Source organism: Ips typographus, linkage group LG8 (genome assembly GCF_016097725.1).
Source record: "Ips typographus isolate SLU linkage group LG8, UJ_Ityp_2.0, whole genome shotgun sequence".
NCBI classification, from domain to species: Eukaryota; Metazoa; Arthropoda; class Insecta; order Coleoptera; family Curculionidae; genus Ips; species Ips typographus.
This window is the reverse complement of record NC_138429.1, coordinates 2172322-2200176: the sequence shown is the minus strand read 5'-3', so window position 1 is coordinate 2200176 and position 27855 is coordinate 2172322. Positions and strand designations below refer to the sequence as shown.

General features: G+C 36.9%; 4 protein-coding genes across 8 annotated transcripts in view; 3 read left to right on the top strand and 1 right to left on the bottom strand.

The window, feature by feature from the left end:
• The first annotated feature begins 642 nt into the window (after positions 1 to 642).
• Positions 643 to 5342, top strand: GatA (glutamyl-tRNA(Gln) amidotransferase subunit A, mitochondrial). 2 transcript variants are annotated; one of them, XM_081985594.1, is made up of 8 exons: positions 643 to 957; positions 1830 to 2154; positions 2240 to 2317; positions 2371 to 2602; positions 2696 to 2843; positions 2903 to 3120; positions 3175 to 3377; positions 5152 to 5342. In XM_081985594.1, exons 1-8 carry the CDS (start codon positions 925 to 927, stop codon positions 5304 to 5306), a joined length of 1392 nt encoding a protein of 463 aa, XP_081841720.1. In that variant the 5' UTR covers positions 643 to 924; the 3' UTR covers positions 5307 to 5342. The 2 variants fall into 2 exon arrangements, with proteins under 2 accessions (XP_081841720.1, XP_081841719.1); XM_081985593.1 differs by having other exon boundaries at positions 656 to 957; positions 1830 to 2317; positions 2363 to 2602.
• On the bottom strand, positions 5330 to 8986 carry LOC145733006 (protein RCC2 homolog). Its single transcript, XM_081985596.1, has 8 exons — positions 8739 to 8986; positions 8464 to 8658; positions 7213 to 7397; positions 6814 to 7027; positions 6310 to 6761; positions 6100 to 6234; positions 5869 to 6048; positions 5330 to 5811 (listed from the first exon to the last, which is right to left on the bottom strand). The coding sequence occupies exons 2-8, from the start codon at positions 8606 to 8608 to the stop codon at positions 5683 to 5685; spliced, it is 1440 nt and encodes a 479-aa protein (XP_081841722.1). The 5' UTR covers positions 8609 to 8658; positions 8739 to 8986; the 3' UTR covers positions 5330 to 5682.
• A 154-nt stretch (positions 8987 to 9140) lies between these two features.
• Positions 9141 to 16882, top strand: Kap-alpha3 (karyopherin alpha3). Its single transcript, XM_081985592.1, has 7 exons — positions 9141 to 9433; positions 10660 to 11020; positions 12220 to 12557; positions 12658 to 12988; positions 13062 to 13246; positions 13300 to 13476; positions 15946 to 16882. The coding sequence occupies exons 1-7, from the start codon at positions 9371 to 9373 to the stop codon at positions 16039 to 16041; spliced, it is 1551 nt and encodes a 516-aa protein (XP_081841718.1). The 5' UTR covers positions 9141 to 9370; the 3' UTR covers positions 16042 to 16882.
• Positions 16883 to 17889: 1007 nt separating this feature from the next.
• The window catches only part of kis (chromodomain helicase DNA binding protein kismet), a 34710-nt gene continuing 24744 nt past the window's right edge, over positions 17890 to 27855 (top strand). For all 4 annotated transcript variants that reach the window (XM_081985339.1, XM_081985337.1, XM_081985336.1 and 1 more), the window contains exons 1-2: positions 17890 to 18104; positions 20771 to 27833. In XM_081985339.1, coding sequence (XP_081841465.1) covers positions 20823 to 27833 — 7011 coding nt within the window. In that variant the 5' untranslated portion in view covers positions 17890 to 18104; positions 20771 to 20822. The remainder of the gene's footprint in view (positions 18105 to 20770; positions 27834 to 27855) is intronic.

The following is a 27855-nucleotide window of genomic DNA, read 5'->3' as shown; positions in this document are numbered from 1 at the left end:
AATAATTAGAAGCCCTTCTAAACTATTTTATCTGAACAATGAGGCGTATAGAAGGACAAGGAGGATTTGCTCCTAGAGAACCTTATGACGAACGAAAAAAGTCGAGAGAATCTGTTATAGCCAACTTATTCATTTTCGGATCCATGATTGGAGTTATAAAAGCTTGTAAGTATATACTGTATCTAGAAGGGACTTGTTGATTTGAGAGGATAAGTTCAAAATTACACTTATTATATGTATAAATATTTATATCTTATAATGACACAAAGTTTCCCTTGTATTAAAAATCATATTGCATTTTCAACATTGGCATACTGTTTCAGTAAACTTACCAATGGAAAACACCATAATATTGGGGTTTGGGTTGTAATAATGTTTTTTGAGAAGAAAAACTGTATTCACATTTTGAATATTTAATCAACCAATCTAGGCTGATAATTCTGTTTTATGTATTTCAGTGCCCATAGTCCTCAAGAACATCTCATCATAGTTGAACAAGTGATCATGTTGGTAGAAATGTAACAAATGTGATTAGTATATTGATTATTCATTAATGTAATATAGATTAAAAACGTACATCATATAGTTTTTCTGTAGGCATGTAAGTTAAATAAGTCTAATTAGTGCAGTTTTTGTCTTGCTACAGCTTAAAACTCAGGTTATCACTTCCACCAAACCAAAATACCCCTCTTGTCTTGTTATGTGACCTACAGCAAATATGAGCAAATGGCGGATATCCCTACAAAAAGTCACGTGTACTGGAACGGTTCATTAAAGAAGTGGAACAGAAGAAGTTTCGTTAAAAAAGTAAGGTTATGTTTTTGTTGATATTTTGATTTTTGTTATAAAGTAAATTTTAATGGTATTTTTTGTAAGTACCCTTACATTAGTGAGTGTGGAGGAGTACTAGTGTTCTAGTATACGATGGAGAAAATAATAAATACTAGTATTAAAAATGTATGTATTATTAAACTTAAACACACACATATATTCAGTATGTGCTTTAAGTTCTTTAACGCTTGAAAAGTTGATTTGATGTCTGCATAATGCCCTATTACTCTAAATAATTATTAAGACGTTAAATAAGATACGTTATCCATACAATTTTGTAGGTTTAGCTCATGGGTGTTATTAATTCAGCTTACCAAGAAACAATGAATCAGAAACAGTACCTAAATGCTCATTTTGTAATCATAGTGCAGGATGCAACCAGTTTGATAAGAATTTATATAAAACATTAAAATTTCCAAAACCTTTGGTATCATTTTTCTTCACATTTTTAGTTTCTAAGATACAGCTGGTCACCTGTTTTAATTCCCACCCTGTACAACTTTCTATGCAAAATAAGAGCAACTTCGATCGCAAATATTTCAGAAACTGTACACTTTTAGTATAGTACACCGTAGGTTACTATATACTATATAGGACTTGAAAAGCAGAATGAAATAATCCTAAAATATACAGGGTGTTCCATTTAAGAATGAAGTCATAGTCATGTGAGCATTCAACCAATAAAACTTGACATTTACTGTTTCTGAGTTGGAAACCAGTCAGGGGTTGTTTCTGTGAACAAACCTAATGTTGTAGATTAGGGTAATTTTTTTCCAAAATTGACAAGCAGAGAGCCTATCTGTTGAAATGCCAATGGTACAATGGATAGACCAAGAAGCTTTAAATTTTGGTTGGAAAACTAGAAAAAGTGGTTTTCAACTAATTTCTAATGGATTCTAATATTTCTATTGTAATAATAAATTAATTTGGCTGGTCTCAGTAACTTTCTCAAAAGTGTAGAAACATCTTTTTACCTGAATTTAATTTGTTTCTTTAAGGTATCTAGACTACTTGCCGAAAATGTAATAACACCATCAAACTTACTAGAATCAGCTTTGATTCGCGTAGAAAAATTTAAGTCGCACAACGCCTTCATAACCGTTACTAGGGAAGTAGCAGAAAAACAAGCAAAACAGTCTCATGATCGCTACAACAGCCGGAAAACACGTTCCGAACTTGATGGAATTCCTGTTGCGGTAAAAGACAACTTTTGCACCAAAGACATACCAACCACTTGCGCTTCAAAAATGTTAGAACATTTTCGTCCCACCTATAACGCTACTGTTGTTGAACGATTAAATGCTGCTGGTGCAGTCCTTGTGGGTAAAACCAATTTAGATCAATTTGCTATGGGATCGGGAACTGTAGACTCGATTTACGGACCCTCTAAGAACGTTTGGGGTTATAGGAATGATACTGATTTCCATATTGTTGGTGGTAGCAGCGGGGGTAGTAGCATCGCTGTGGCTGCTGGCATGTGCTTTGGGTAAGTCTTTTTCCACTTTTTACTGTGTTTTTATTGATCAAATAGTGCAATAGGATCAGATACGGGCGGTTCAACCAGAAACCCAGCAGCCTACAGTGGTTTAGTGGGATTAAAACCTACTTACGGTTTGGTATCCAGATGGGGTCTTATTCCTTTAGTAAATTCAATGGATGTGCCTGGAATTTTAACTCGTTCTGTCGATGATTGTGTTTCAATTTTGAATGTTATTGCAGGATTTGATGCTAAGGACTCAACTTCACTTACTAAGCCTTATAGAAAAATTAGGTAACTCTTAGAGTTTAGAGAATTATATTGTTAAATTAAAAGGCTCCAAAACTGTCATAAGTTGTTTTAAGAAACTAGAAAATAAATTTTTAGATTACCTCCAGCTTCAAAAATGTCAGTAAAAAACTTGAAAATTGGAATTCCTATTGAATATTTTAATGAGAGTTTGTGTTCTGAAGTGTACCAAACTTGGAATGAAGTAGCTAACATGCTAGAAAAAGAAGGGGCTACTGTGCTGCCAGTAAGTGAATTTTTTGACCTTTGTTCACCAATTTATCTAAATTTGGTAATTAATTTCAGGTATCACTACCCAACACTGAACATAGTATAGTATGTTATTCTATACTAAATCAATGTGAAGTGGCCAGTAACATGGCCCGATATGATGGCATTGAATTTGGTTTTCGCGCCGATGAAAATGAGTCTACAGAAAAACTGTTTGCAGCTAGTCGCAGTTTGGGATTCAACGAAGTTGTACGTAACAGAATATTAACCGGAAACTACTTTCTACTCAAAAGGTTATAATTTACCCAACGATTAACGTTTTAAAGCGATATTTCTGATAATTGCAGATGCTACGACAAGTATTTTGAACAAGCTTTGAAAGTTAGAAGGTTAATAACCAACGATTTTCACAAAGTCTGGGAAAATGTTCAGGTTTTATTAACGCCAACCACCCTTACCACGGCCCCTTTGTATAAAGATTTTATACAGAAAACTAATAGAGATCAGTGTGCTTTACAGGATTATTGTACGCAACCAGCAAATATGGCAGGTGAGATAATTATTTCTGCTGATAGAAATTAATTGAATTATTTATTGCTGATGCTTTTCTGGATTTGTTATTGCTAAATTGGGTTAAAACTTGAATTTGTTTTCAAAAGTGACTTATTCATGATTTTTCTACAAGTTGTCAAAAGTGTTTGTGGGCGTTTTCTTGTTTAATTGAATACACTGAGAGTTTGGCAACGTTGCACTGTCCCTCAATTCCTCTTTACCACCCGCAATTTCTCTAATTCAGCAAAAGAGGTCGCTAGAGAGTTAAATAATGTTTTCATTATTAATTGTTTTTAAAATTTGGACATTAGTGACAGATATCACGTGGTTTTAAAGGATAATTTAGCTAGACAGTCACGTGACCATTGTCAAAAATAATAAATCTCAAAAACACTCTTTATATCGAATACTGCAAGTAGACGTTTCTAAATCCTGATTTTTGCAACTTTTGAGCATGATTTGACAGTTTTGCCGTTAGTGGCAGTTGTCACGTGATTTCAGAAGACTATTTAGCTAAACTATGAAGTTAAAATTGTCAAAATAACTGTCATAATTCTCAGAAACACGTTTTATATTAAATACTGCAAGAAAGCGTTTCTAAATCTTGATTTTTGCAACTTTAGAGAATGGTTTGAACGCTTTGACGTTAGTGACAGTTGTCACGTGATTGTAGAACACTATTTAGCTAGACGTTACGTGATAATTGTCAAAATAACTGTCATAATTCTCAGAAACACGTTTTATATTAAATACTGCAAGAAAACGTTCCTAAATCCTGATTTTTGCAACTTTTGAGCATGATTTGACAGTTTTGCCGTTAGTGGCAGTTGTCACGTGATTTCAGAAGACTATTTAGCTATACTATGAAGTTAAAATTATCAAAATAACTGTCATAATTCTTAGAAACACGTTTTGTATTAAATACTGCAAGAAAACGTTTCTAAATCCTGATTTTTGCAACTTTAGAGAATTGTTTGAACGCTTTGACGTAACTGACGTTGTCACGTGATTGTAGAACACTATTTAGCTAGATGTCACGTGATAATTGTCAAATTAACTGTCATAATTGTCAGAAACACGTTTTGTATCAAATACTGCAAGAAAACGTTTCTAAATCCTGATTTGTGCAAGTTTTGAGCATGGTTTGAGTTGTGACGTTAGTGACAGTTGTCACGTGATTGTAGAACACTGTTTAGCTAGACGGTCACGTGACAATTGGCAAAATAACATTCATAAATATCAGAAACACGTTTTATATCAAATTCTGTAAGAAAACGTTTTTAAACCCTGATTTTTGCAACTTTAGAGAATGGTTTGACAGTTTTGACGTTAGTGGCAGTTGTCACGTGATTTCAGAAGACTATTTAGCTAGACTATGAAGTGACAATTGTCAAAATACCCTGTTAATTCTCACAAAATCGTCTTGTTTCGAAAACTGTGTTAAAATATAATTCTTGCAAATTCTAGTAAAATTTTGATGTTTTAAAAATTTGAACTGTTTTAAGCGCATTTTTAGAATCCTTATTAAATTTCCTATTCAATAAACTGAAAAAGTATATAAAAAGTTTCACAACCAACATAATGGCAATAACGTAATTAAAAACGGTAGATTATATACAAAAAAAAACAGGAGAACGGTAGACCTGGCAACATTGAGTTTTTCCTGCGCCAAAGTGATTCAACCACCCTTATTTTGGTAAAAACAAGTTAAATAAACAAACTGACAACGATTTTAATCACACTTTTTTTAAAATAAATCTTTGCAATTCCAGGAGTTCCAGCGGTGTCAATTCCCATAAAACTAGCCAAAAATGGTATGCCGATAGGTCTTCAGCTCATTGGAAGACAACTAAGCGAGCCGATGCTGTTAGCTGTCGCAAAATACATTGAAAACACAGTACAATTCCGACAATTTTTAAATGTATAGGAAAAAATAAAAAAACCCATATATGGACAATACAAATGTTTATTCGATCATTAAAAAAGATATCCTTAGATAGAAAATTATTGGAATATAAAAAAAATGGACAGATACAAGCAATCACCTGTTAAGTAAAACAAAAATAATGTATAAACTAGAATACTGTAAACCATTGAAAAAGTGACTGACCTAAACCTATATTCTTAACGCTAAGGCGCAATAGACAGAGAAAAGTGACAGTTATTAAGTGCCCCAAATATTAAGTCATGTAACGGCAGACTGAGTTTGTTCATTAGTGATACACTTCCGGAAATTAAACAAAAATCAGTCTTGTGACGTAATAATACGGGCGAAGATGGTAAGTAAATAACTGAAACGTCATTTAAGGCTCGTACGCTTTCATCGCGTCCAGTTTGGCTTTATGCTCCGGAGTGTCCTCGGAGGCAATTACCAAAGTGTGCCAGTACCCCATACTGAGACCGGTCACTTTAATGCCCTGCATTTTGGTGACCTAACAAATATTATAAACTAGATTGTTTTTGCGGTTTTTTTTTTTTAAAAAAAGTACCTCTTTTGGGACTGTACTGCTTTTCTGCATATCGCCCAATCCTAATTCGCCGTATGTGGGCGAAGCCCCCCAAGCGATACAGGTTTCGTCAGCCGACACCACAATCGATGTGTAGCTGGTGCCCACGTGGGAAATATTCCAACCAGCCAAATCTTGAACTGGCTTAGGATACATGTTTGCCTGTTGAAATGTTATTGGTAATTTCAAATCAAGAAGAACAAAAAAACTTACATCCCCAGTGCGTTTGGTTTGACCAAACATAAATAATCCGTTAAACTCAGTCACTGCCAATGTAAAAGTAGAGCCGCAATGCACAGACCGTACACCGCGAGACTGACTATCAAAATACTTAATTAATCTAGGAACCTGAAACAACCAAACGAATCAAGAAAAACGTTTCCTTTAGCGGGAAGAATACCAACCACATCTACTCAAGCTCACCATTTCATCCTTTTGTTCCGCATGACCCAATCGACCAAATCCACCAAAACCCCACGAAAACGCTCTTTTCCGGCTGTCAATAGCAACCGTATGATTAGGGCCGCAACTAAAATCCACTATTTCAGTTACGTCAACCGGAGATACGTGTCCGTCTTTACTCTTCTCGATGTACAAAACGACCCGTTTCGGACTGGTTTGGTAATTGAAACACAGTTTCGTGGCAGTTTTAAAATATTTGCCATCCGTGTTATGACCCAACTGTCCGTACTCGGGCAAACCGAATGTGTGAAGACCGCCTTTGATGTCGAGAATGACGGAAAATTCGGCTCCGCAACCGATTTTAACGATTGGCGCGCCCCGATAATTTATACGAATCGGGGTGAGAATTTGCGGTTGAAGATTGCCAACGCCACACTGGCCGGATCTGTTGTCCCCACAGGCGTAGACAGTTCCTTTACATAAATTAATTACTGTTCGAATTTTCGGGACACAACTCTGCAATACCTGTTTCAGTTAAAAACAACGTATGATTGCGGCCGCACGCAGCACTTATAATGTTCAACTTTTCCAAAGCGGGAACGAGGGTTGGTTTGGAAACTGATGTGGTGTTGTCCAATCCCAACTGGCCCTGAGAATTGCGTCCGAAAGTGTACGCTTTTCCTTCTGCATCCACCAAAACGTTATGGGCGGCTGAACAACCACTTACAGCTAAACGCACCTATGAAATGATTGAAACTGGCTGGATAAAACTTTATTTATTGTTATTTTTGTCTTTAAAATTAAAATACAACTACTGTCACTCCCTTATCTGCTACCCATTTAATTTTGGCAGCACTTGTAAACAATAACCAACAAATCAGCAAGTTCCTAACAATCATTTTTTTTTTGAGTAATCCAACTTACTTTCCAATCGCCAAATTTATGCGGCGACCACAGATTCGGGACCATTTTGATGCCCTTAAAGTCGCGTTTTCCAGCCGCATCCCAGTTGACACCACCAAAAATAATCAATTGACCCACTGGTTTGATGAGGGTATTAAGTAGTTCTTGAGGTAAGGGGCTAACGTCATCTAGCATGTCACCGTGTCCTTAAATTATGAAATATGACAACCTTGGTCTAGATAATTTAGAAGACAACAAAAGTGGCCCATCCAATTCGATCACCCTGTCAAACTAATGAGTCTTCAATAATTGTTATGGACGTAGTTGGCTGTGGTTCTCTCGTTTCCCGCAAACCGGCGGATTGACAGCTGTCATATAATAATTGTTTGCAACGTTATCTAAGACATACGCTTTTTGTGACAATTGCCATCCATAGGCGACCTGACCATAACAATTATTGAACATCCGTTATCTGGAGCACCGCCTACTATTCTAGAAAGCCTAGAAGATGCTTGTCAAAAATTCCAATATGGCGGATAGTGGTGACAGTTTGCGTTTGTTTGTATTGTGGAAATTGAGTTTTTTTAGGATTAGATGAATTTTTACGGTTTAAAATCAAAACTTGAGGTTATTTGCCTAAGTTATTTTTGTTTGCTGCCGTTCATAAGTTTTTCAAGCCACATTGTAACAGCAATTCAGGAAAAAGCCCAACCGTGTCAGTTTTTTACTTTACAAAAAACCGGATCTAACTCAACAGTGGTTGAACACTTCGAACTGGAATGATTTTACTCCAACACTCAATGGTAAGTACCAGTGCTTTCTAGTACAGTAAACTTATTAGGTACTTGGCTCGCATGGCCAAGTACCTAACCTAAAAGCATGGCTCTCTTTGTTTTGACAGTTTATGGTGCCAGCAGAGTGAGTGCGACGTCACGATGACGTAATTTGACAGTTGTTCAAATTATGGTTTTGTCAATGACGTCACACCCACTCTGCTTACTTCATAGAGCCTCAAATGGTCATGATCCAAAATAATTAATCATTCAAGGCATACAAGTAGTAGCAATGCAAAAAACATTAATTACTTTAAAAATTTCATTAATCTTTTATAAACCTAATCCCCGATATTTTAATCTCACTAAAAAATAAGATAAAAATCAAACATGTCGTGTATATCAGAGAAAGAAATCAATAACAAAAATGAGACAAAACACTCCAAATAAAGCCTTTTCTTAAAAAAACTCTAATAAAGTGAGGTTACAAACCCTTTACCTGCAATTAACACCTCATCTGGCTGGGTGCTTTCACCTTCGCCACTGTCGCTTAAATCGGACTCGTCAGTCTCATCTTTACGTTTAGCCTTCTTCACGTTGGGTTTTTTCGGGGGCGCCTTCTTTCTCTTGTTATTGGTGGACATAATGATGTGCAGAAATTATAATTAGGGTGAAGCGAAACTACCAAATTTTTCTACAAACAAACAATGGTAAAGGTTAAACGGGATTCCTGTAAAAATGCCGGTTTTAAAATCAATACAGGTGGCCACTTACCAATTTGTTTACAACACTTTAAAAAACAAAATGGCAGTCAGGCAGTCGCTGGCCTGCCAAATCTGCCACTGATTTACGGACGCGTTCGTAATTTTTTGCCCTTCCAACACAGGAGATCGTTGAACGGTTAATCCAACCCCTGTCTAGTACAATTACCAATTCTCCCACCTCTACTTTTACGAATGTAAAAGCGGTAATTTTAGTGATTTTATTGCCTTTAGGTTTGTAAGCTTGTTCTTTATTCGTTTACAAGAATGAAATATGGGAAAATAATATAAATATTTTCTAGGTTATGTGCTTCTTGTGCCGGATTTGTGTCTTTTTTCTTTTTTCAACTGTCTGGCAATTTGGAAACGGAACGTATATGAACTGAATGAAGTTTGTCAATCTAAACTGTCATACGTCAAACGAACTCCAGTTTCATAGTCGACAAGACTTCAATTTGTTGAGTTTAATATCATTTTTAGTGAAATTTTATTATGAAATTGTACTAATCGGATAAGTACATTTTCATAGTGTTTTTTGAAATTAGAAGGGGCTTCCAAATTTAAAGCCCACCTACGGTAAACGTAGCCCGTAATCTAGCACCGGCTTTTTTTCCTCGTGTTTTGACTTGTCAAATAATCTTGAAAATGGCGGACCCTAATTATAAGAACCGACTGCAAAATTTCAAGAACAAAGGAAAAGATCAAGATGTAAGTAACAAATTTACTTATAAAAACGATTAATATTCGTTTATTTTTATTATAATTGCTTAGTCACTTTTTGTAACTGCTCAAAGTGTTGATAATGTCCTTTTTGTCCTTAGTTGTAGTCTCCATAGGTCATACACTCTTGATGAACAGGAACAGGATATACTTTTTACATCATATTTGTGATATGATATGATAGACTTAATTGTGTGTAAAACTCAATGAAGGACACCTAATTTCGATATTTTCCTTAAGAATGCATTTTCACAATTTATGAAAGTTTTATAGGTCTATCATCCATTCCTGTAAATTTGGTCAAGGTTACTGTTTGGCCATTATTTACATTAATCTTACTACCCACAAAAATGCAGCCTATAAATTTACAGAATATGTTGATTTGTTGTTTCTAGTTTTAATGTAGTTAGTTAGTATGTAAGAGTAATGGTTATTGGTTATATTAATTTAAGTGGAAAAATTGATACTAATCAATACCACCACAGCCCCCTTTGTTTTTACTCACCATGAAGGAGACAAGAGGGAATTTGAGGTCATTATGACGTAATTTGGCAAAACCGTAATTTGACCTAGTGTCAAATTACGTCATTGTGATGTCAAATTAGTTTTGCTGTCTCCATTGGCCTTTCAAGATAAGAGATACTCCCTCTGGTGATCAGTTTTGAAAACAGTTCCAGCTGTCATTTCACGGTTTGTTTACGTTGATATGAAGTGACAGTGTCATATTATTTATAATTTTAGGTTAGGAACGTGTTGTGATCTCTTAACGCCAATAGAGTGTAAAAATGTATGGTCCAAACTGTTGGTATAATAGAGATGAACAATATAGGGATTTTGAGTGAGATCATACTGCTACTGCTCAAACTCACAATTCAGTTAGTTTAACAAGGATGTTGATAGAAAACTTGTTTTTTTTTTAAATAAAAATTTAATGTTCAATTGCAGTAAAAAAAATGCAGGTTGTGAAATACTGCCTATTTTAATAGTAAAATCACTTAGTTAGGTTAGGTGTCCACAAGTGCAATCGCAGCACAGTTTCTAGTTTGTGATTGGTCAAGAAAAAGCAGTAAGCTGAAAGCTGCTTTTCTTGACCAATCACAGATGAGACATATGGTATGGTAACATAAGATGGAGAGTAACTTTTGCTATCAAGTCAATCAAAGGGTTTAGAAAAAGTGGTTTTCACGATTTAAAAATCAATTTTAACATTACAGGAAATGCGAAGACGTCGCAATGAAGTTACCGTCGAACTTCGAAAAAATAAACGCGAAGAAACGTTACAAAAACGACGTAACGTTCCGATTGCGGACTCGACGGATGAAGACGATCTAGACAAGAACTTGTCTAACACCAACCTGGAACAACTGGTGGCCCAAGCCGCTGCCGTGGATGATCCCAGTTTACAACTGATGGCTGTTCAATCTGCTCGAAAACTATTGTCTTCTGATAGAAATCCACCTATTGACGCTTTGATTCACAGCGGAATATTGCCGATTTTAGTTCAATGTTTAGAGCGTCATGATAATCCTCCTCTACAGTTTGAAGCTGCTTGGGCTTTGACCAATATTGCTTCAGGTAAGGAAAAATTGTAATTATCGTTTTTAATTGGTTTTTAAAAACAGTGAGTATGCTTGAATATAACTTTTAAAGAAATCCTGACTAAATACTCTACAGGGTGAGTTCCAACTTGTAGATTACTTTGAAGGAATTCCTATCCATGGAAGGATGTTATTGTTGTTCAAATTTACTGCCTTTTCCATAAAAAAGTGTTAGCAAAGGAAAATAGATCATAATGACGTCATATTTCTTCACTAAATCGATCAAGAAACAAAATGTAAATAGGAAAAACAGAGTTTCAGGCTGATTTGGACTGTTTTAGCCTTCTTTAGGAGGTTTTAGGCTGCTTTTCCTGATTTTGAGGGTGGTGGCTTGTTTTAGAACATTATGAGCTTTCCTGAAATATTTTGAAGGAAGTAGTCTTCTTTGGTTGTTTGTGTAATGTTTTTACCATTCCTTTAAGAATGGCAGTTGTAGTCACCTAAATGTTTTAGGTTAATATTTTGAAGCTTAGCATGGTTTTGGGGTCATCCAAAAAACTTTAGGGTAGTTTTGATCATGTTTGACTTATTCTATGATGATAGGCTACTCCAGAATGTTCAAGGCTCTTTTAGGAAGGTTTCAACTGATTTTCAGTGAATTTGGAGTTCAGTTTCAAGGATGATGATATGATTAGGCTGGTCTTTGTATTTTTTTAAAATCATTTCTGATGCCAGGTGTTGTTCTGAATTATTAAGGGTAAAGGCACAATCAGTGAAATAATAAATATAAGAAAAACATAGCCTAGAAAAACATAGTTTAGTATTAGGTTAGGTTTGGGTTGTAACTGTTTAGTATTAAGGTTAACATATTAGAGTAAAGATGTCCTACTTACCTGGAAAGTGTTCCCGGATTTATGCAGTCCCCTTTGTTTATCATTGGTTACATTCATTAGCTAGTATTAATGTGGGTTTTCTTTGTGAATTTGCTGCATTTGTGTTAATGTTAGCTATTCAAGCAAATTATGTTACCAGCTTGAAATAATTTGTTAAAAATAACCACAAGTTTCAGACTAATTTAATTGGTTTGCTTACTAGGCTGATTTGGTCTGTTCTAGCTTCTTTAAGAGGTTATTCTCAGGGTTGGAGTATTCAAAATCAGTAATTAAATGTTTGTTAACCATACTAGAGAAATAATAAATTTTTTGGTTAATTACTCACTATTTATCTGAATTTTAGGCACTTCCACCCAAACCAACAAGGTGGTCTCCGCAGGGGCCGTCCCTCTATTTCTAATGCTGTTACACTCGCCACATCAAAACGTGTGCGAACAAGCCGTATGGGCTTTGGGTAACATTATAGGCGACGGTCCAGTGCTTAGGGACTACGTGATCGAATTGGGAGTTGTCGAGCCGCTACTGTCTTTCATTAAGCCAGAAATACCGATTTCATTTTTGAGGAACGTCACTTGGGTGATTGTCAATCTGTGCAGGAACAAGGATCCACCTCCGCCCATGCACACCATAGAAGAGCTACTGCCAGCTTTGAGCGCTCTTATACATCATACCGATATAAATGTGAGTATTAAGTTATTTATCTATAAGTATATTGACTGTCTTAACAGCATTCCTAATTTATTATTGTGTAATTAATAACCCACACTTGCTTGTATTACAGATTTTAGTTGACACAGTTTGGGCATTGAGTTACTTGACCGACGGTGGTAACGAACAAATTCAAATGGTCATCGACAGCGGTGTGGTTCCCAAACTGATTCCCTTGTTGAGTCACAAAGAAGTAAAAGTCCAAACAGCCGCATTGCGTGCAGTAGGAAATATCGTTACCGGAACCGACGATCAAACCCAAGTTGTTTTAAATTGCGATGCCTTATCGCATTTCCCCGCATTATTGACGCATCCCAAAGACAAAATTTGCAAAGAAGCCGTATGGTTCTTGTCGAATATTACCGCGGGCAATCAGCGGCAAGTACAGGCTGTTATTAACGCAGGTAAGAAAAAGCTTTGTTGAATCTAGATTCTAGAGAAGAAATAAGAAATTATTTTTTATTATCACACATTCAGGTCTCTTGCCTAAGATAATTCACAATCTGAGCAAAGGCGATTTTCAAACTCAAAAGGAAGCCGCTTGGGCGATATCCAATCTCACGATAGGCGGTAACAAGGAGCAAGTGGCAAGACTGATACAAGATGGCGTTATTCCGCCGTTTTGCGATTTGCTCAACTGCAAGGATGCCACGGTTATTCAGGTAAGGTGTTGCACCAAACCGCAAAAATCTCTACGATTTTCATAAAATCGCAGGTCGTTCTCGACGGCATAAACAATATGCTAAAGATGGCCGGACCGCAAGTCGAACAACTTTGCACCATGATTGAGGAGTGCAACGGTTTAGACAAGATCGAGGGTCTACAAAACCATGACAACATTGAAATATATAAATTGGCGTATGATATTATCGAGCAATACTTTAGTGGAGACGTGAGTATATTACCAGTTTTAGTCAAGTCAGTCAGTTGGCAATGTTTGTTTTAATTTAAACACATACATTTCAGTTTACTAAATATTTAGGAAATTAGTAAAATTTTCGGTTCTGAATCAGGCTAGTTCAATTTAATTAATTTATAAGATCAACTAGGCAGGAAACTTGGCAAACCAAAATCAGTCACTTAAAACAATTGTTTTTTTCTGAATAACTTGCTGTTTTTACTGTCTGATAATATTTTTTATTAAATATTGTCCTTTTAGTCAATTATTCAACGATTTAAACAATTTTTTATTCATTAGAGGTTTAAAAAAAAATTAACAGGCGTAAACAAACAAACATCAATGTAATATTGTACAGGGTGTCCCATAAGTAAATAATTTAATGGGGTTAAAATAATTCGATTTAGCACAACTACCTCAGACGAAAAGTCAACGGAAACAGAATTACAGGGTCAAAGTTATTTTTTTAAAATGCACTTTTTCAAAAAACGCGTAATCCACTCGCTAAAATTTTGTATTCGAGGGTGCCAAATTTTGTTATTTACACAGTTATAAGCCAGCTTATAGAGGGCGCCATCTACAACCAGTGATTTGCTTTAAAATTGCTCTAACTCTTTTCTGGTAAGACAAAGTGACAATAGGCGTAAAAAGGTATACTTTGTTGACATCAACGGTTCCCGAGATATTCGCAATTAAAGTATTTAATGAATTAATAAAGTCTAAGCTCATTTCTCATTACAAGTGAAAAATTACTTAATCAAACATTTTCTGAATCGTTGAATTGGTCGGGGAAGCCAAATATCATGACCAACACCAAGTTCGAATTATGATCATCCAGATTTTTGTCTTTGGGTATACCTGAAGCATTTGGTGTATGAAGAATTAATAGATAACCAAGACAAGTTATTATGTTCAAGTTAAAATAGATTTTGGAACTATAATAGTCAGTTATTTCAAATAGAACACACTGTTTTTAATTCCTCGCAAGAAGACTAGTAATTAATGTTAATACTTCCATATACTACTACCTTGTCAGCAAAACGGTGGTCGAAACTTTAATTAAATTCTCAAATCCCGAAAGGTTTGCTGATGTGATCTTTTGTCTTCAGTTAGACAATACTACAAGGTTGAAAACCCCACAGACAGAAAATGAAAAGAACCTACAGGATGGTCAATATTTACCTTTTAGTCGGAGAGATAGAAAAACTGCTAAAAGTTCGTTTTTTTAAATGGATCAATCGGTGTTTTATAGTTTGTAATAAAAGAACATGAAATTTAGAACAAATCCATGTATACATTTCCTATACCTAGCTTCAATCGTTTCTGACTTATTAACAGTTATTCCTTAAAGGGCGCATTCCATCGTAATCCATACTAATCTGAATACGGACACCAGTACTGGGACTCCGTGTGATATAAGTAGAGTAGAATTCTATTTATCGACTATATTCTAGGTGTCGGACATTCTATGCACAAGGAGCTGCATTTGGCACCTCTTAAAGGTCTCTAATTCTCGCCATATTTTAGCATTCTAGCTCTTTGTGCATAGAATGTCCGACACCTAGAAAATAGTCGATAAATAGAATTCTACTCTACTTATATCACACGGAGCCCCTGTGCGGTCATAATGACTAGTTGTCGTTTCCATAACTACAACGTGTTGTGACAGATATTTGTCAAATTCAACGCTGGTTCAAACTAATATGGAGTACGATTTTATACCCACTTTAAGGAAAAAACTGTTGAAGTTCGGTATAGGAAGAGTATACATAGAATTGTTTTAAATTTAATGTTCTTTTATTACAAACCATAATACATTGGTGGTTGCATTTAAAAAAACGAACTTCTGGCAATTTTTCTATCTATCCGACTTAAAGGTAAATATTATATAAATATATCAACCATGTGGTATTGTCTAACTGAGAACAAAAGGTCACATAAATAAGCAAACCTTTCAGAACTTGACAATTTAGACTACCTTTTTGCTGACAAATTTACTATTTTTATAAAATATCTAAGATAGGTATAGGGAAGTACCACATTAATTACTAGCCTTCTTGCGAGGAATTCAAAAATGAAATTAGAAACGGTGTTCCATTTGAAAATGAAAAGTTGGTGTTCTTTTCGACTGATCTGGCAACACCGCAAAGTCCAAATATTTTAGATGGAGAGTTTGGACCCAACCTAAACTACACTCTCAACGAAAAATATTGAGTCGATCTCTAGATACTTCTAATATACAAAAAAATCGTTCTTTATATTATAATCGATTTTAGGGACATTTACTAGATATACCTTTTTTAAGTTAGGTAAAAAAGTTAGGTCGATTTTAATGCGAATTATTTGCTGCAGATGGTTAGTTACAGACCCCTCTGTATTTCTGTTTTCGTCTAAGCTAAGACACCCTGTATAAAACACGTGATTTAAACCTGTTTATTCACTCCAAGAACTTTATTTTTTCAGCCGGAAGATGACACTAACTTGGCACCCACTACGGGAGAGGGCGAATTCAACTTTGATCCGTCTACCAACGTTCCCAATGAAGGATTTAAGTTTTGATTGGCCATAGCGGCGACCAATTGTAAGCTTCTTTTTCATTCGAGCCCGGCATAAAATGTACGTTCATTTTAACACGATTACTTTTTGTATATAGATATACAACGTAGCGACGTTGCACAAGGCCGAATTACTACGATATTTATTTAATTTACAACTACAAGAAATTTGCAAAGCGTATTTTTATTTTATATTTTATTTCTAAGACTGGAGGATTTTTGAATTAAGTAAATATCTAATAAAGACGCGGAGAGTGACGTTTATTTTCGTGTATATAGGTTGTTTTTGTTGCGCTTAAAATGACCGTACATAGTGAACTAGGGAGAGAATCAAACAGAAATTCATTGACCTAACAACCCACATTCAAAAGATTGTCTATTACATTGTGACGTCATTCTATTTTTGTTTCATTTTCTCTGCATAGTCTGAACGTGACCGTCTTCTGATTTTGTTAATCTACGAGCTATTTTACCTACGGTAGTCACGTTTAGATATTTCTAGGATCTGTGAGATATATTATTTATGATTATAATATACATTTAGGTTTTTCCCTTTTTACTAAAGTTACGGAAATATTAATAAAGAAAACTTGTTCAATCAATCAAAAGCGTTATACATTTTTACCTTTATTGGTTTCGTTTTGCTGACATATTAAGAATGCACCTGCATTGTGTTGATTGATGGCTCAGCCAGTTTTTTTGTTAAAATTTGCATACTTTTAAAATCTGTAACCCCTTGCTTTAAAAATATATGGACTTTACTCAAGGAATAACGCTAAGTTAGTTCATTAACGCTGTTTACTATTTTATTTTCATTGAAATAAAGACGTAAAAATCAAATCAAATGGTGGTATTGAAGATTTAAGTAGAATTCCTGGATTTTAATAGAAACAAAAAATGTACAAGGTAATTTTGGTCTTTAAGCAGTCTGGGATGTTTTTGTATCTTTAAGCCAAGCTTAAGTTAATTGTAGTTCTGACTGTGACTTTTTCGCTGTCATGTACAGCCATCATCTGGTAAACTGCCCAATTACGTCACACAGTTCTTGTCAATCAAGCAAGGTCTGTGCAGTAATGACAAATCTTCCAATTCCCTATTCCTAAAACTAGGAGGTATTCCAATCAGGGTAAAAATGACCAGAATTTCTCTTTCCAGTCAAGAAGACAAGAGAGTCTCGTTTACTTTTACAATGTTTTGGACACTTCTTATTCCTAGCTGGCATATATGAGGTCACATTAAGACAACTCAATTACCGGATATGAGTGAAAACAATATGGAGGAAAAGAAAAATTCGGATTTTATTGGTACTGAACGCTCTGACGTGACTCTAACTGGTTTTTATGGAATAGAGGCTCTCTGGTTTCTAGTGTCATCTGATACCATCAGAATTCTCAAAAGACATCTTTTGAGGAATAAAATGTTTTTAGAAACATGTGGCAAAGCAGCAACTACAAAAGTCAGTCCTGTATCTGTAACTAGAGTATTTTTTAATACTATAAATTATTTTTTCCTAATTGCATCCTTAAATGTCCTAATTTTTGGTATAAATTTGAATAGCCCGCTTGTGTCAATTTAGATCAAAGCGCGCACATGCACATCCATCAATCTATCACAGCCAGCGTTGCCAGCTTATTGGTCTCGTACTGAAATTCACGTCTTTTTTCCCCAAGACAATATTATTACTTTCGCATTATTCATTTCAATTTGCTTATTTATAAGAACAACATTTAGTTTCGTGTACGTTTACTTCTTGATTATAAGTTAGTTCTTTTGATTGTTGCATTAGAATTGATTAATAAAAGGGCGAGTGTAGACAACGATAATGGTGATCGACTTGGCAACCTAGCACACGCCATTGCGAATGAAAATGGCAAGATGGAGTCTAATCGACGTTTGTTCTGTTTGTAGTGCGGTTAATGTTCGAAATTCACTAAATAAAACCTTGCAAATAGTTTCTAACAACGTACAACCGGTAAATAACGGTTTAATCTAAAATTAGTGTAGTTATTTTTTACGGGAACGGGCGAAAGTATACCAAAACTCAGCATAGAAACTCGGCTACCCATGGTAAGTATTCTTCCGTTGTTTTGTTGATGTCGGTTTTTAATTAACCAGGTAAATAGTCAATACTATCAGACTAGTTTAGCATATTCTGGTAATATCACTAAAAAGAAACTTTAAATGAGTTTCCAATAGTTAGTTTTGATAGGCTTTATTGTCCTGCCATGAGTTAACATTTGGATAAAAGATATCACCTGATTGGCTACATTTGACGGTGTCTAAATGTCGAACTTATTATTTTAACCAATTAAGAGCAGTCGCCTGCACGTAATTGCCGACATTTTGCTACTGAATTTTTACCAAGTAAATAATATCGATTTATGGCCAAAATCAAATAAATTGCATTGTGGTATCACGTTTTTTAGGGTTGTTTTATTACCCTGTTTACGTATTCTGCAATCAGTTTGAATTCCATTGTAATTTCGATTTTTAAAGGAGAGGAGACGTTGCCGGATTCCGTATTAAGAATGGCGTCGTCAAAGTTCATTGTTCTCTAGTTAGTTTTAATTGCTTAGGTATTTGTACTATCCATATAATCTGCAAGTTATTTGATCATGTAATGTGAAGTGTGGTGTAAGTCAGATACTATTTAAACCTCCCTTAAACGTTTTCTTGAGCTGTGTTTACATCATTCTTATCAACCAAACCAGCCCTAGTTTTAGGAAGAATCCTTTTTACAAGGTATTGACTAATTTTATTTCTAATCTTAGTGTAGTACAATTTTAAGATCAAATTGGTATTAATCAGGTATTTTAATCAATAGCACATCCCATTTAACTTAGCTATACCAGTCATTTGGGACTTTCAAGTTTAATTTAGGTTTAGACTGTGCCTAAATACAGCATGCACCACAAACAAAATCATAGTCTAAGAGTCAATTTCTATCAAAGTACATCTTTTATTATTTCAGCCTAAACCGAGATGATGAGATGTCCGTGATTAATGAATTGTTAAAATTATTATATTTTTAGGTTAGGTAGTTTAAGGCAGGGCCTACATTAACTTGTATAGTATTAAGCTGCTGTTGTACTTCTACAGCAATAGCTTAAATTTGGAATTTTGATTGATCTAAAATACAAAAAGGTTTTCATCGTTTTTGGTGTGGGAATTTGCATTGGTTCTCTTACGTGTTGCGTCTGAAACCTTCTTTAAAGCAGGGTATTAAAAAAACTTACCCTCAAAACAGGGCTTGGCATTATTATAATGTTTTTCTATCCACTTTTTCTTTCTGGTTCCTTTTCTTTGAACTTGAAAGGTTGTTATGGTCGTAGTTGGCTGTGGTTTGAAATCAAACCGGCGGATTGACAGCTGTCATATAATAATTGTTTGCAACGTTATATACACGCTTTTGGTGACAATTGCCTTCCATAGGCGACCTGACGTTATTTTGGGCACAGAACTAAAGTCTATCCCAGGGCTAGTGGCAGTGACGTAATAATTGTCGTTCCTTGTCTATTAGTTGTAAACTGATCGAGAGGGAATTTTGACGCGTGTTCTTTAACCAATCGTTATAATTCCAGAAAATCGGCGTTGGCGCTGTCCGCAACGCCATTTTTGTTTGGCATTTGTTGACAGTTTCTTCAAACTCATTGCAACTTAAATTTATTACGATTATGTTATTATTTTGTGTGAGTTGTATTTTTTTCATATTTTGATATTTTTGGTAAGCAATACAGAAGGTTGGTTGTTGCTTACCTTACTTTGCAGGTTTACAATCTAAAAAAAACAACACAATAAAAAAATACATTTAAATAAAATAATAAATTGGAGTAGGGTTTACACATTTCAGCAAAGTCTAAAAAATAATAATAAAGAAAAATGTGGTTATGTTTTATTTTGGACTTTTGTGTCGGCATTTGTTTCCAGGGGGCCTATTTTTGAAAGCAGGGAACGGAATTCTCAAGAGAAGTGTTGATAGAATGTGACAGAAGAAGCTGACAATGGTGGGTTCCTGTCACATTCTACAGGTCTTTCTCTTGATAATTCCCTTCCCTTATTTCAAGAATACGCACCCAGGACCCATGGAGCGAGCAGAGCGAATGTGACGTCACAACGACCTAATTTAGCAGAACCATAATTTGAACAACTATAACGTCACATTTGCCCTGCTCCTTCCATGATATTGTAGCTACTATTAGGTCTGTTCGTAGAGAGAATCTCCAACTAGTAATCAGAGAAATAGATGCATCCATTGGCCACAAACGTCATAGTCACGTGAGCATTCAACCAATGAAACTTGACATTTACTGTTTCTGAGTTGGAAACCAGTCAGTGATTGCCTCTACGAACAGAATTAATTTTAATGTGTATAATAAAGGATCTTTAATCTAAATTGTTCCTGTGATGCTGCTGACAATCAACTGGGAGTGAACTTGTGTCACAGTAGAGTGCAAAGGGTGAGAAGTTGTATAGCTTATGTCATATTTAATTCGTAAGCGTATAGCTTTTCCCCTTTGTCCTTTATTACAATACATATGACCAAATCAAATACCTGCATTAGAAGATTTAGGATATACAAGCTGGATTAGTCTACTGTGTTATATGTGTTAAATAAAATTTGGTATTTGGTAGTGTATTTCTATTTGGTTTTGTTGACTGTGTGTTGTATTACAATAAAGTTATAAACAAATTTCAAAATTTGTGGTAAACCATATAACTTGTTTAATTTTCAGAGATGGTCCTATGAGATGAGCATTAAAGATACGATATGTGCCTCCTAAAGCAATGGATTCATACGACTTGTTCGGGGAAGATGGAAGCGGTGGCATGTTGGAAAACTTGCCCGAATTGGGTTCAGTACACCTCGATCCGGCGGTGACTGGTGACAGAAATGCACCTACGGCTTATTCACAGCCAGCCTACTCACAAGAGACCCCCCTTCAAAAATTGGCTACATTTGGTACAAACAGTGGTTCATTTGCTCACATGGATCCCAACAATCCACAAAGTGTATACGCGCAAGGTTACGGTACAGGAGCCGACGGACGTCCACCCATGGGCCCCCCAGGGGGAGCTTATGGACACCCTCGGCAAGTACCTAGGCCGCCTGTGGCACCCCCTGCACCGAGTCAGTATTCTTATCAGACGCCCGCTGATTCAATGTATTCAATGACGGACATGCAAGTGGGGCCTATGAATGATGCTAATTCAATGCAAGCTGGGTGGGGACAGCATACTGCGGCATATCCAGCTATGCACCGTTATCCTCAAATGAGTCAGTATAGACAGCAGCCTATCGCTGGTTATCCCCACCAACAGGAACAAAAACAACAGTTCCCAAACACACAACATCCAATGATGCAACAAACTCATCAAGCGCCATACCAAATTCCACAACGACATGCTCCTCATGGATATCCTCAAGCTCCGGGGTATCCTAGTGCAACGCCCAACCAAGGTTACGGCGGATATGTTCACCAAAGAATGCCGCATCATCATCAATACCCTCAATCTCATCATCAGCTAGATTTGCAAACTCAACAATATAGTCAAATGGGTCATAATCAGCCAATTCCTCATCCCGGTAGCCACTCTGTAGCTGGCTCAGGGCACATGGGGCAATCTCATCCAGGACCACATTCTTCAGTTCAAGCGCAACAACAACAACAACCGCCACCACAAAATCCTGTTCCTCATCCAGGTGGCATGGTAAATTACAACCAAGGACATCAAGGATTGCGACCAGTGGATATGCAGCCAAATACTCAGCAACAATTTGGATCAAAGCACCCTGGCCAAGTAGGAAATTCCAGTCCACAGTACAGAGCACCATTTCCTCAATTGTCTCCTCAAATGTCGCCTAGGCCGCAAATGTCTCCAAGACCACAAGCTCCTCAAGTATCTCCAAGACCTGTAATGTCTCCTGCCAAACCAAACATGTCACCACATCAGCAGCAACATGCACAAATGCAACAGGCAAATTTAAGTCCTCGTCCTACGGCTAGTTTACCACCAAAAACGACTGCTGCTGCTGGTTCAATGCCCTCTTATTCTCAACAAAGCACGTTACAAGCGCTAGAACAAATGGTAATGCCACCATCCAATACTGGCATGTCTGAGTATCCTTCTTATCAGTCTCGAAATTCATTGGGATTACCTCAAAACCAACATCCGCTTTCTCCATCTGTGAATACCGTAATGAGAAATCAGCTGACAGAACAGTGGCCACCACCGCAATCTCCAAGACAGGCTCCACCGCACTTGACTAATTTGAGTGGAAATATTAATATAATGGACCAGGTGCCACCAAATCCGTCCATTCCTGCAAGTCAGTCGTTAATGCCTACACAATTGCAAACTTCATCTGCTGCCCCCTCTACTATGCCAATGTCCAATCCAACGCAAATGAATTCGTATAGTGAAGAATCACGAGTGGAAAGATCGCCCTCTGTAAATGAAAAAATAGATGATCACAGAATAGCAAAACAAGGAACAAAAGACGACAATAATCAGCAAAACTTACAAGAAATGTCCCATACCGTACCTCAGAGGCAACAAGAGTTTCCTCCCATACAATCTCCGACAACAAGTGTGCCAGATAAGCTGCCAAGTAGTACCACTAACATCGAGTTTAACGCTCCAATTATGACACAACCTACATCTCATCCTTCAACACCTACGCCCACATCAACAACTGATGATCACATTCAGCCAAGTGTTCAGGAACAAAATCATCCACCATCAGGAGAGTCTACTAATCACCAGATGGGAGATGCCAATGTGGCTATATCCACATCAAATTCCCAGACTCCAAGCCAAAGTAGCAGACCGTTTGAATCTGGAAATATTTCTCGGTCTAGTAGTACGCCCACTTATTCTGGACAATCGCGCCCCGAGACACCAAAAAGTTATAAAGTAGATGATCTGACGCAGCCTAATCTGTTCGCATACAACCAAGATAACTCTTTGTCTCAAGAATCTGTACCTGAATCAATTAAGTCTTCTGAATCAAGTTTAACTCGATCTCCGCATTTGCAGTCGCCTAGTTTTCAAAATCAGGCCTATCCTTTTCCAAAACAAGATAACTGCGAAGTAAAAACAAGTGGGAATAGTAACTTAGAAGCAAGTTCACCATCGTCACCCACGCAATCTCACGCAATGAAAAATTTGAATAGTAACCAAATTCAACCTGATTCAAACGTGTCAGCGGGAGAGTCGTTACAGCGCGTTAACTCACCCTTAAACATCACCCCATTACAAAGTGTAAAACACTCAGAACTGTTGCATGCGTCATCTGAATATAGTACTTCAAGTGATCAACACTCAATTACTAACATAATAAACAACAGTAATCAAAATTCTCAAGAACCTCCTGTCTCAATGAGTAGTGGGAGTTTCATAGAAAATATGCCTCAGCCGTTAAATACCGTTCCAAATAATCCACCCCCAGCACCAGTACCACCCAATCAATACTCTGTAATGGGAGTTAATCCTCAAAGCACACCAAATCAGGGAAATTTACCTATGACTACGTTGCATTCGCAAGTAACTACTAATATGCCCAATACTTATGATCAACAAAACTTTCCACGACAAATACCACATGCTGGAGTTCCAGGAATGACCCTTTCAGGCATGTCAATGATGCAGAACCTACCTCACATTGGAATGATGCCAAGTCAAGACATGGGAAGTTATCAGCCCCCCATCAGTCATCAACAGGAAAGAGCCGCGTTGCAGCAGCAATTACAAGAGCTGTATTGTATGCCACCCGCACCAGAGTTACAAGAAAAAATTATGAATATTCAAGAAAAGTTGAATATTTTGAGCCAACATGAGGCCAACGACCAGTGTAATGGCGGTTCTCAATGTATTTTACAAAGTCCTATGTTTTCTTCAACACCGATGATTGATAGTCCGCAAGTGACCAGTACAACAGGTCGTGGTAGAGGAAAAGGCGCGAATAAACCTAGAAAACCCAGAGCTAAAAAAGGTGAAAAGGGTGCCAATGCAGAAATAACTCATTCTCCACTAACACCACAACAACAGCAGTTACCTGTATCTGAAGATTTTGTAACTCCAGGAGCTGGATTGAATTTACCATCAAGTGAAATGTCCGAGTTCACTGACTTGGCACTGGAAGAAGTTGTTGAGGAAAAGAAAAGAGGTAGAAAACCGAAAGATCCAAACAGATCAAAAGAGCGTAAAAAGAAGGAATCAAAAGGATCCCCTGACCAACCAAGAGTGAAACGAAAATACGTAAGAAAAAAGAAATCTGACGATCAAGATGATAACATTTTGGAGGAATCTATCAACAAATCCGCAGATAGTTCACACGACGCTTTTCCATTCGAGAAAAGATCTTTCGAAGAAGCTGAAGCTAAACCTGATATTTTGGACGAACCACAATCATCGACTTCGGAAATGAGAAATGATGAGTCACATGAAACTTTAGAAATGCAGGCGGACTCCCAAACGCCAGCCGACGGTCCTCCTCTACCCGAATCTAGTGATGAAGCTAAAAAAGACGAGTACGCTTTTGATGAGTCGCAGTTAGATGAGGAAATCGGTGAAATGCCCAAGAAGATTAAAAAACCACGGGCTGCGCCAAAAAAGGGGGCTACTACACCCAAATCTAGGGGCAAATCAGGGTCTAAACGGGGTCGTAAAAAGGCAAATCAAAACGAATCTGATGGTGAAGGGGAAGATTTTATTAGCACTCCACCACCTTCCCCACCTGAAGACGATAACTCAAATAAGCGTCGGTCCGCTAGAAATACTCAAAGAAAAAAGTATATTGACGATGTGATGCTCAGATTTTCCGACGATGATGCTCCTCCTACGCCAAGAAGTAGAAAACCACTAGTACCAGACAAACCAATGTTGTCTGCTGTAGCACCACAATCTCAAGCATCTTCATCTTCTCAGCGAGAAACTGACTTTGACGATGCAGCTCAAGCTTCTTCATCCGCAGACCCTGGTAAAGGAATGAACTACGTTTACGTTAATACGACAGACGACGATTCCATGGTGGTTCAGTATGTGTTATCGTCGAGAATGGCGCAAAGAGAAATCAAAGTTGTTGATTTAAAAAAGACCGAAACCACTGAAGATAATGGAGAGAAAGATAAAGAAGAAAAATCTGAGAAAGATGAAGAAAGTTGTGATGAGGATGAGGATAAAAAGAAACCGGAGGCTGAGGAAGGAGATGCAAAAGATATCGAAAAAACGGAGGTTGTGGAAGTGGAAGAGTATTTTGTAAAGTACCGTAACTTTTCCTATTTACACTGCGAGTGGAAAACTGAAGACGAACTGTTTAAAGGTGATAAACGAATTGGGAATAAAATCAAACGGTTCAAGCAGAAACAATCACAACAGTTGAATATTTTTGAAACTCTTGATGAAGAATCGTTTAATCCTGATTATGTAGAAGTTGATAGAGTTTTAGATGTGTCGGAACATACAGATCCAGCCACAGGCGACAAAGTTAGACACTACTTGGTCAAATGGCGATCACTTCAATATGAAGATTGCACTTGGGAGTTGGAAGAAGACGTTGATCCGATTAAAATTGAGCAGTACGAGAAGTTTGCCAAGTTACCACCTAAAGACAAGTGGAAACCTAAGAAAAGACCATCTCCAGAAGGTTGGACTAAATTAGATGAATCACCAATCTATAAGGGTGGAAATAGTTTACGCGAGTATCAACTTGAAGGATTAAATTGGTTGCTTTTCTCGTGGTACAATACTCGAAACTGTATATTAGCTGACGAAATGGGTCTTGGAAAAACTATTCAAAGCCTAACCTTTATCCATGCTGTTTGGAAGTATGGAATAAGAGGTCCATTCCTTGTTATCGCTCCATTGTCAACCATTCCCAATTGGCAAAGGGAAATTGAAAGTTGGACCGATATGAACGTCATAGTATACCACGGTTCAGCGACTAGCAGGAACATGATTCAGGAATATGAAATGTATTATAAAAACGACAAGGGACAGCATATTAAAGATCTAACTAAATTTAACATTTTGATCACCACATTTGAAATTATCGTTAACGACTTTATGGACTTGAAAGGTTTTAATTGGCGTTTATGCGTGATTGATGAAGCTCATAGACTGAAAAATCGAAATTGTAAACTTTTGGAAGGTTTACGGCAACTAACACTAGAACACCGTGTTCTATTATCAGGAACACCACTTCAGAACAACGTGAATGAACTATTTTCGTTGTTGAACTTTTTGGAGCCCACACAGTTCACGAAATCCGAAGCGTTCCTTAAAGAATTTGGCTCTTTGAAGACTGAACAGGAAGTTCACAAACTGCAGTGCTTGTTAAAACCTATGATGTTGAGAAGATTGAAAGAGGATGTAGAGAAGTCTTTAGCACCCAAAGAGGAAACGGTGGTTGAGGTAGAACTGACTAACATCCAGAAGAAGTATTATAGAGGAATCTTGGAAAGGAACTTTTCATTTCTTACAAAGGGGACAACATATTCGAATATTCCTAATTTAATGAATACGATGATGGAACTGCGAAAGTGCTGTATTCACCCATACTTGCTGAATGGAGCTGAAGATCAGATTCAATACGATTTCAAGATACAACACGGTGAAGACCCTGACGCTTATTACAAGGCTTTAATTCATTCTAGTGGAAAAATGGTTTTAATAGATAAGTTGTTGGCAAAATTAAAAGCCAACGGCCATCGCGTATTAGTTTTCAGTCAAATGGTGAAATGTCTGGATATACTTGAGGATTATTTGATGTACCGAAAATATCCTTATGAGAGGATCGATGGACGGATCAGAGGAAACTTAAGGCAAGCCGCCATCGACAGATTCTCCAAACCTGATTCGGACCGTTTTGTTTTCTTATTGTGCACAAAAGCTGGCGGTTTAGGTATTAATCTTACTGCAGCTGACACAGTTATAATTTATGACAGCGATTGGAATCCACAAAATGACTTGCAAGCGCAAGCAAGGTGTCATCGGATTGGACAGCAGAAAATGGTGAAAATCTATAGATTGCTATGCAGGAATACTTACGAAAGGGAAATGTTTGATAAAGCATCACTGAAACTGGGTTTAGATAAAGCAATTTTGCAAAGTATGAACACTGCACAAGGAGAAAAAGGATCGGGAAACCGACAACTTAGTAAGAAGGAAATTGAAGATCTGTTAAAGAAAGGTGCTTACGGAGCGCTGTTAGATGAGGAAAATGATGGTGATAAGTTTTGTGAAGAAGATATTGACGTTATTTTGGCCAGAAGAACCCAAGTAATCACAATGGAATCTGAAAAGGGTTCGACTTTCTCGAAAGCTAGCTTTGCCTCAAGTGCGAGCAGATCAGATATTGATTTGGACGATCCGGACTTTTGGAACAAGTGGGCTAAAAAAGCTGATATAGACACTACCGAAAAAGACGAAACTGAAGATTTGGTTATTGCTGAGCCTAGACGACGTACTCAGATCAAACGGTACGGTCATGATGAAAGTGCTTTGGATATGTCGGAATTAGAGAGTTCTTCTGACTCTGACCCAGAGAATGATCCTATGGGTCTGAGGAGTCGACGCAATAAACTTAAAAAGAAGAAATTACGTGGAGATGACTATTACCCTAGGGAAGGCGAAAAGGGCGAAATGGTGTACGGCAGTTGGTCTCGACGAGAATGTTTTATGGTTGAGAGAGGACTGCTCACGTTTGGTTGGGGCCGATGGACCGAAATTCTACAAAACTCACAGTTGCGACGAGGATGGCGCGAACAAGACATAGAAGATTGCGCCAGAGTGATTGTAAGTAGCATTTACGACTCAC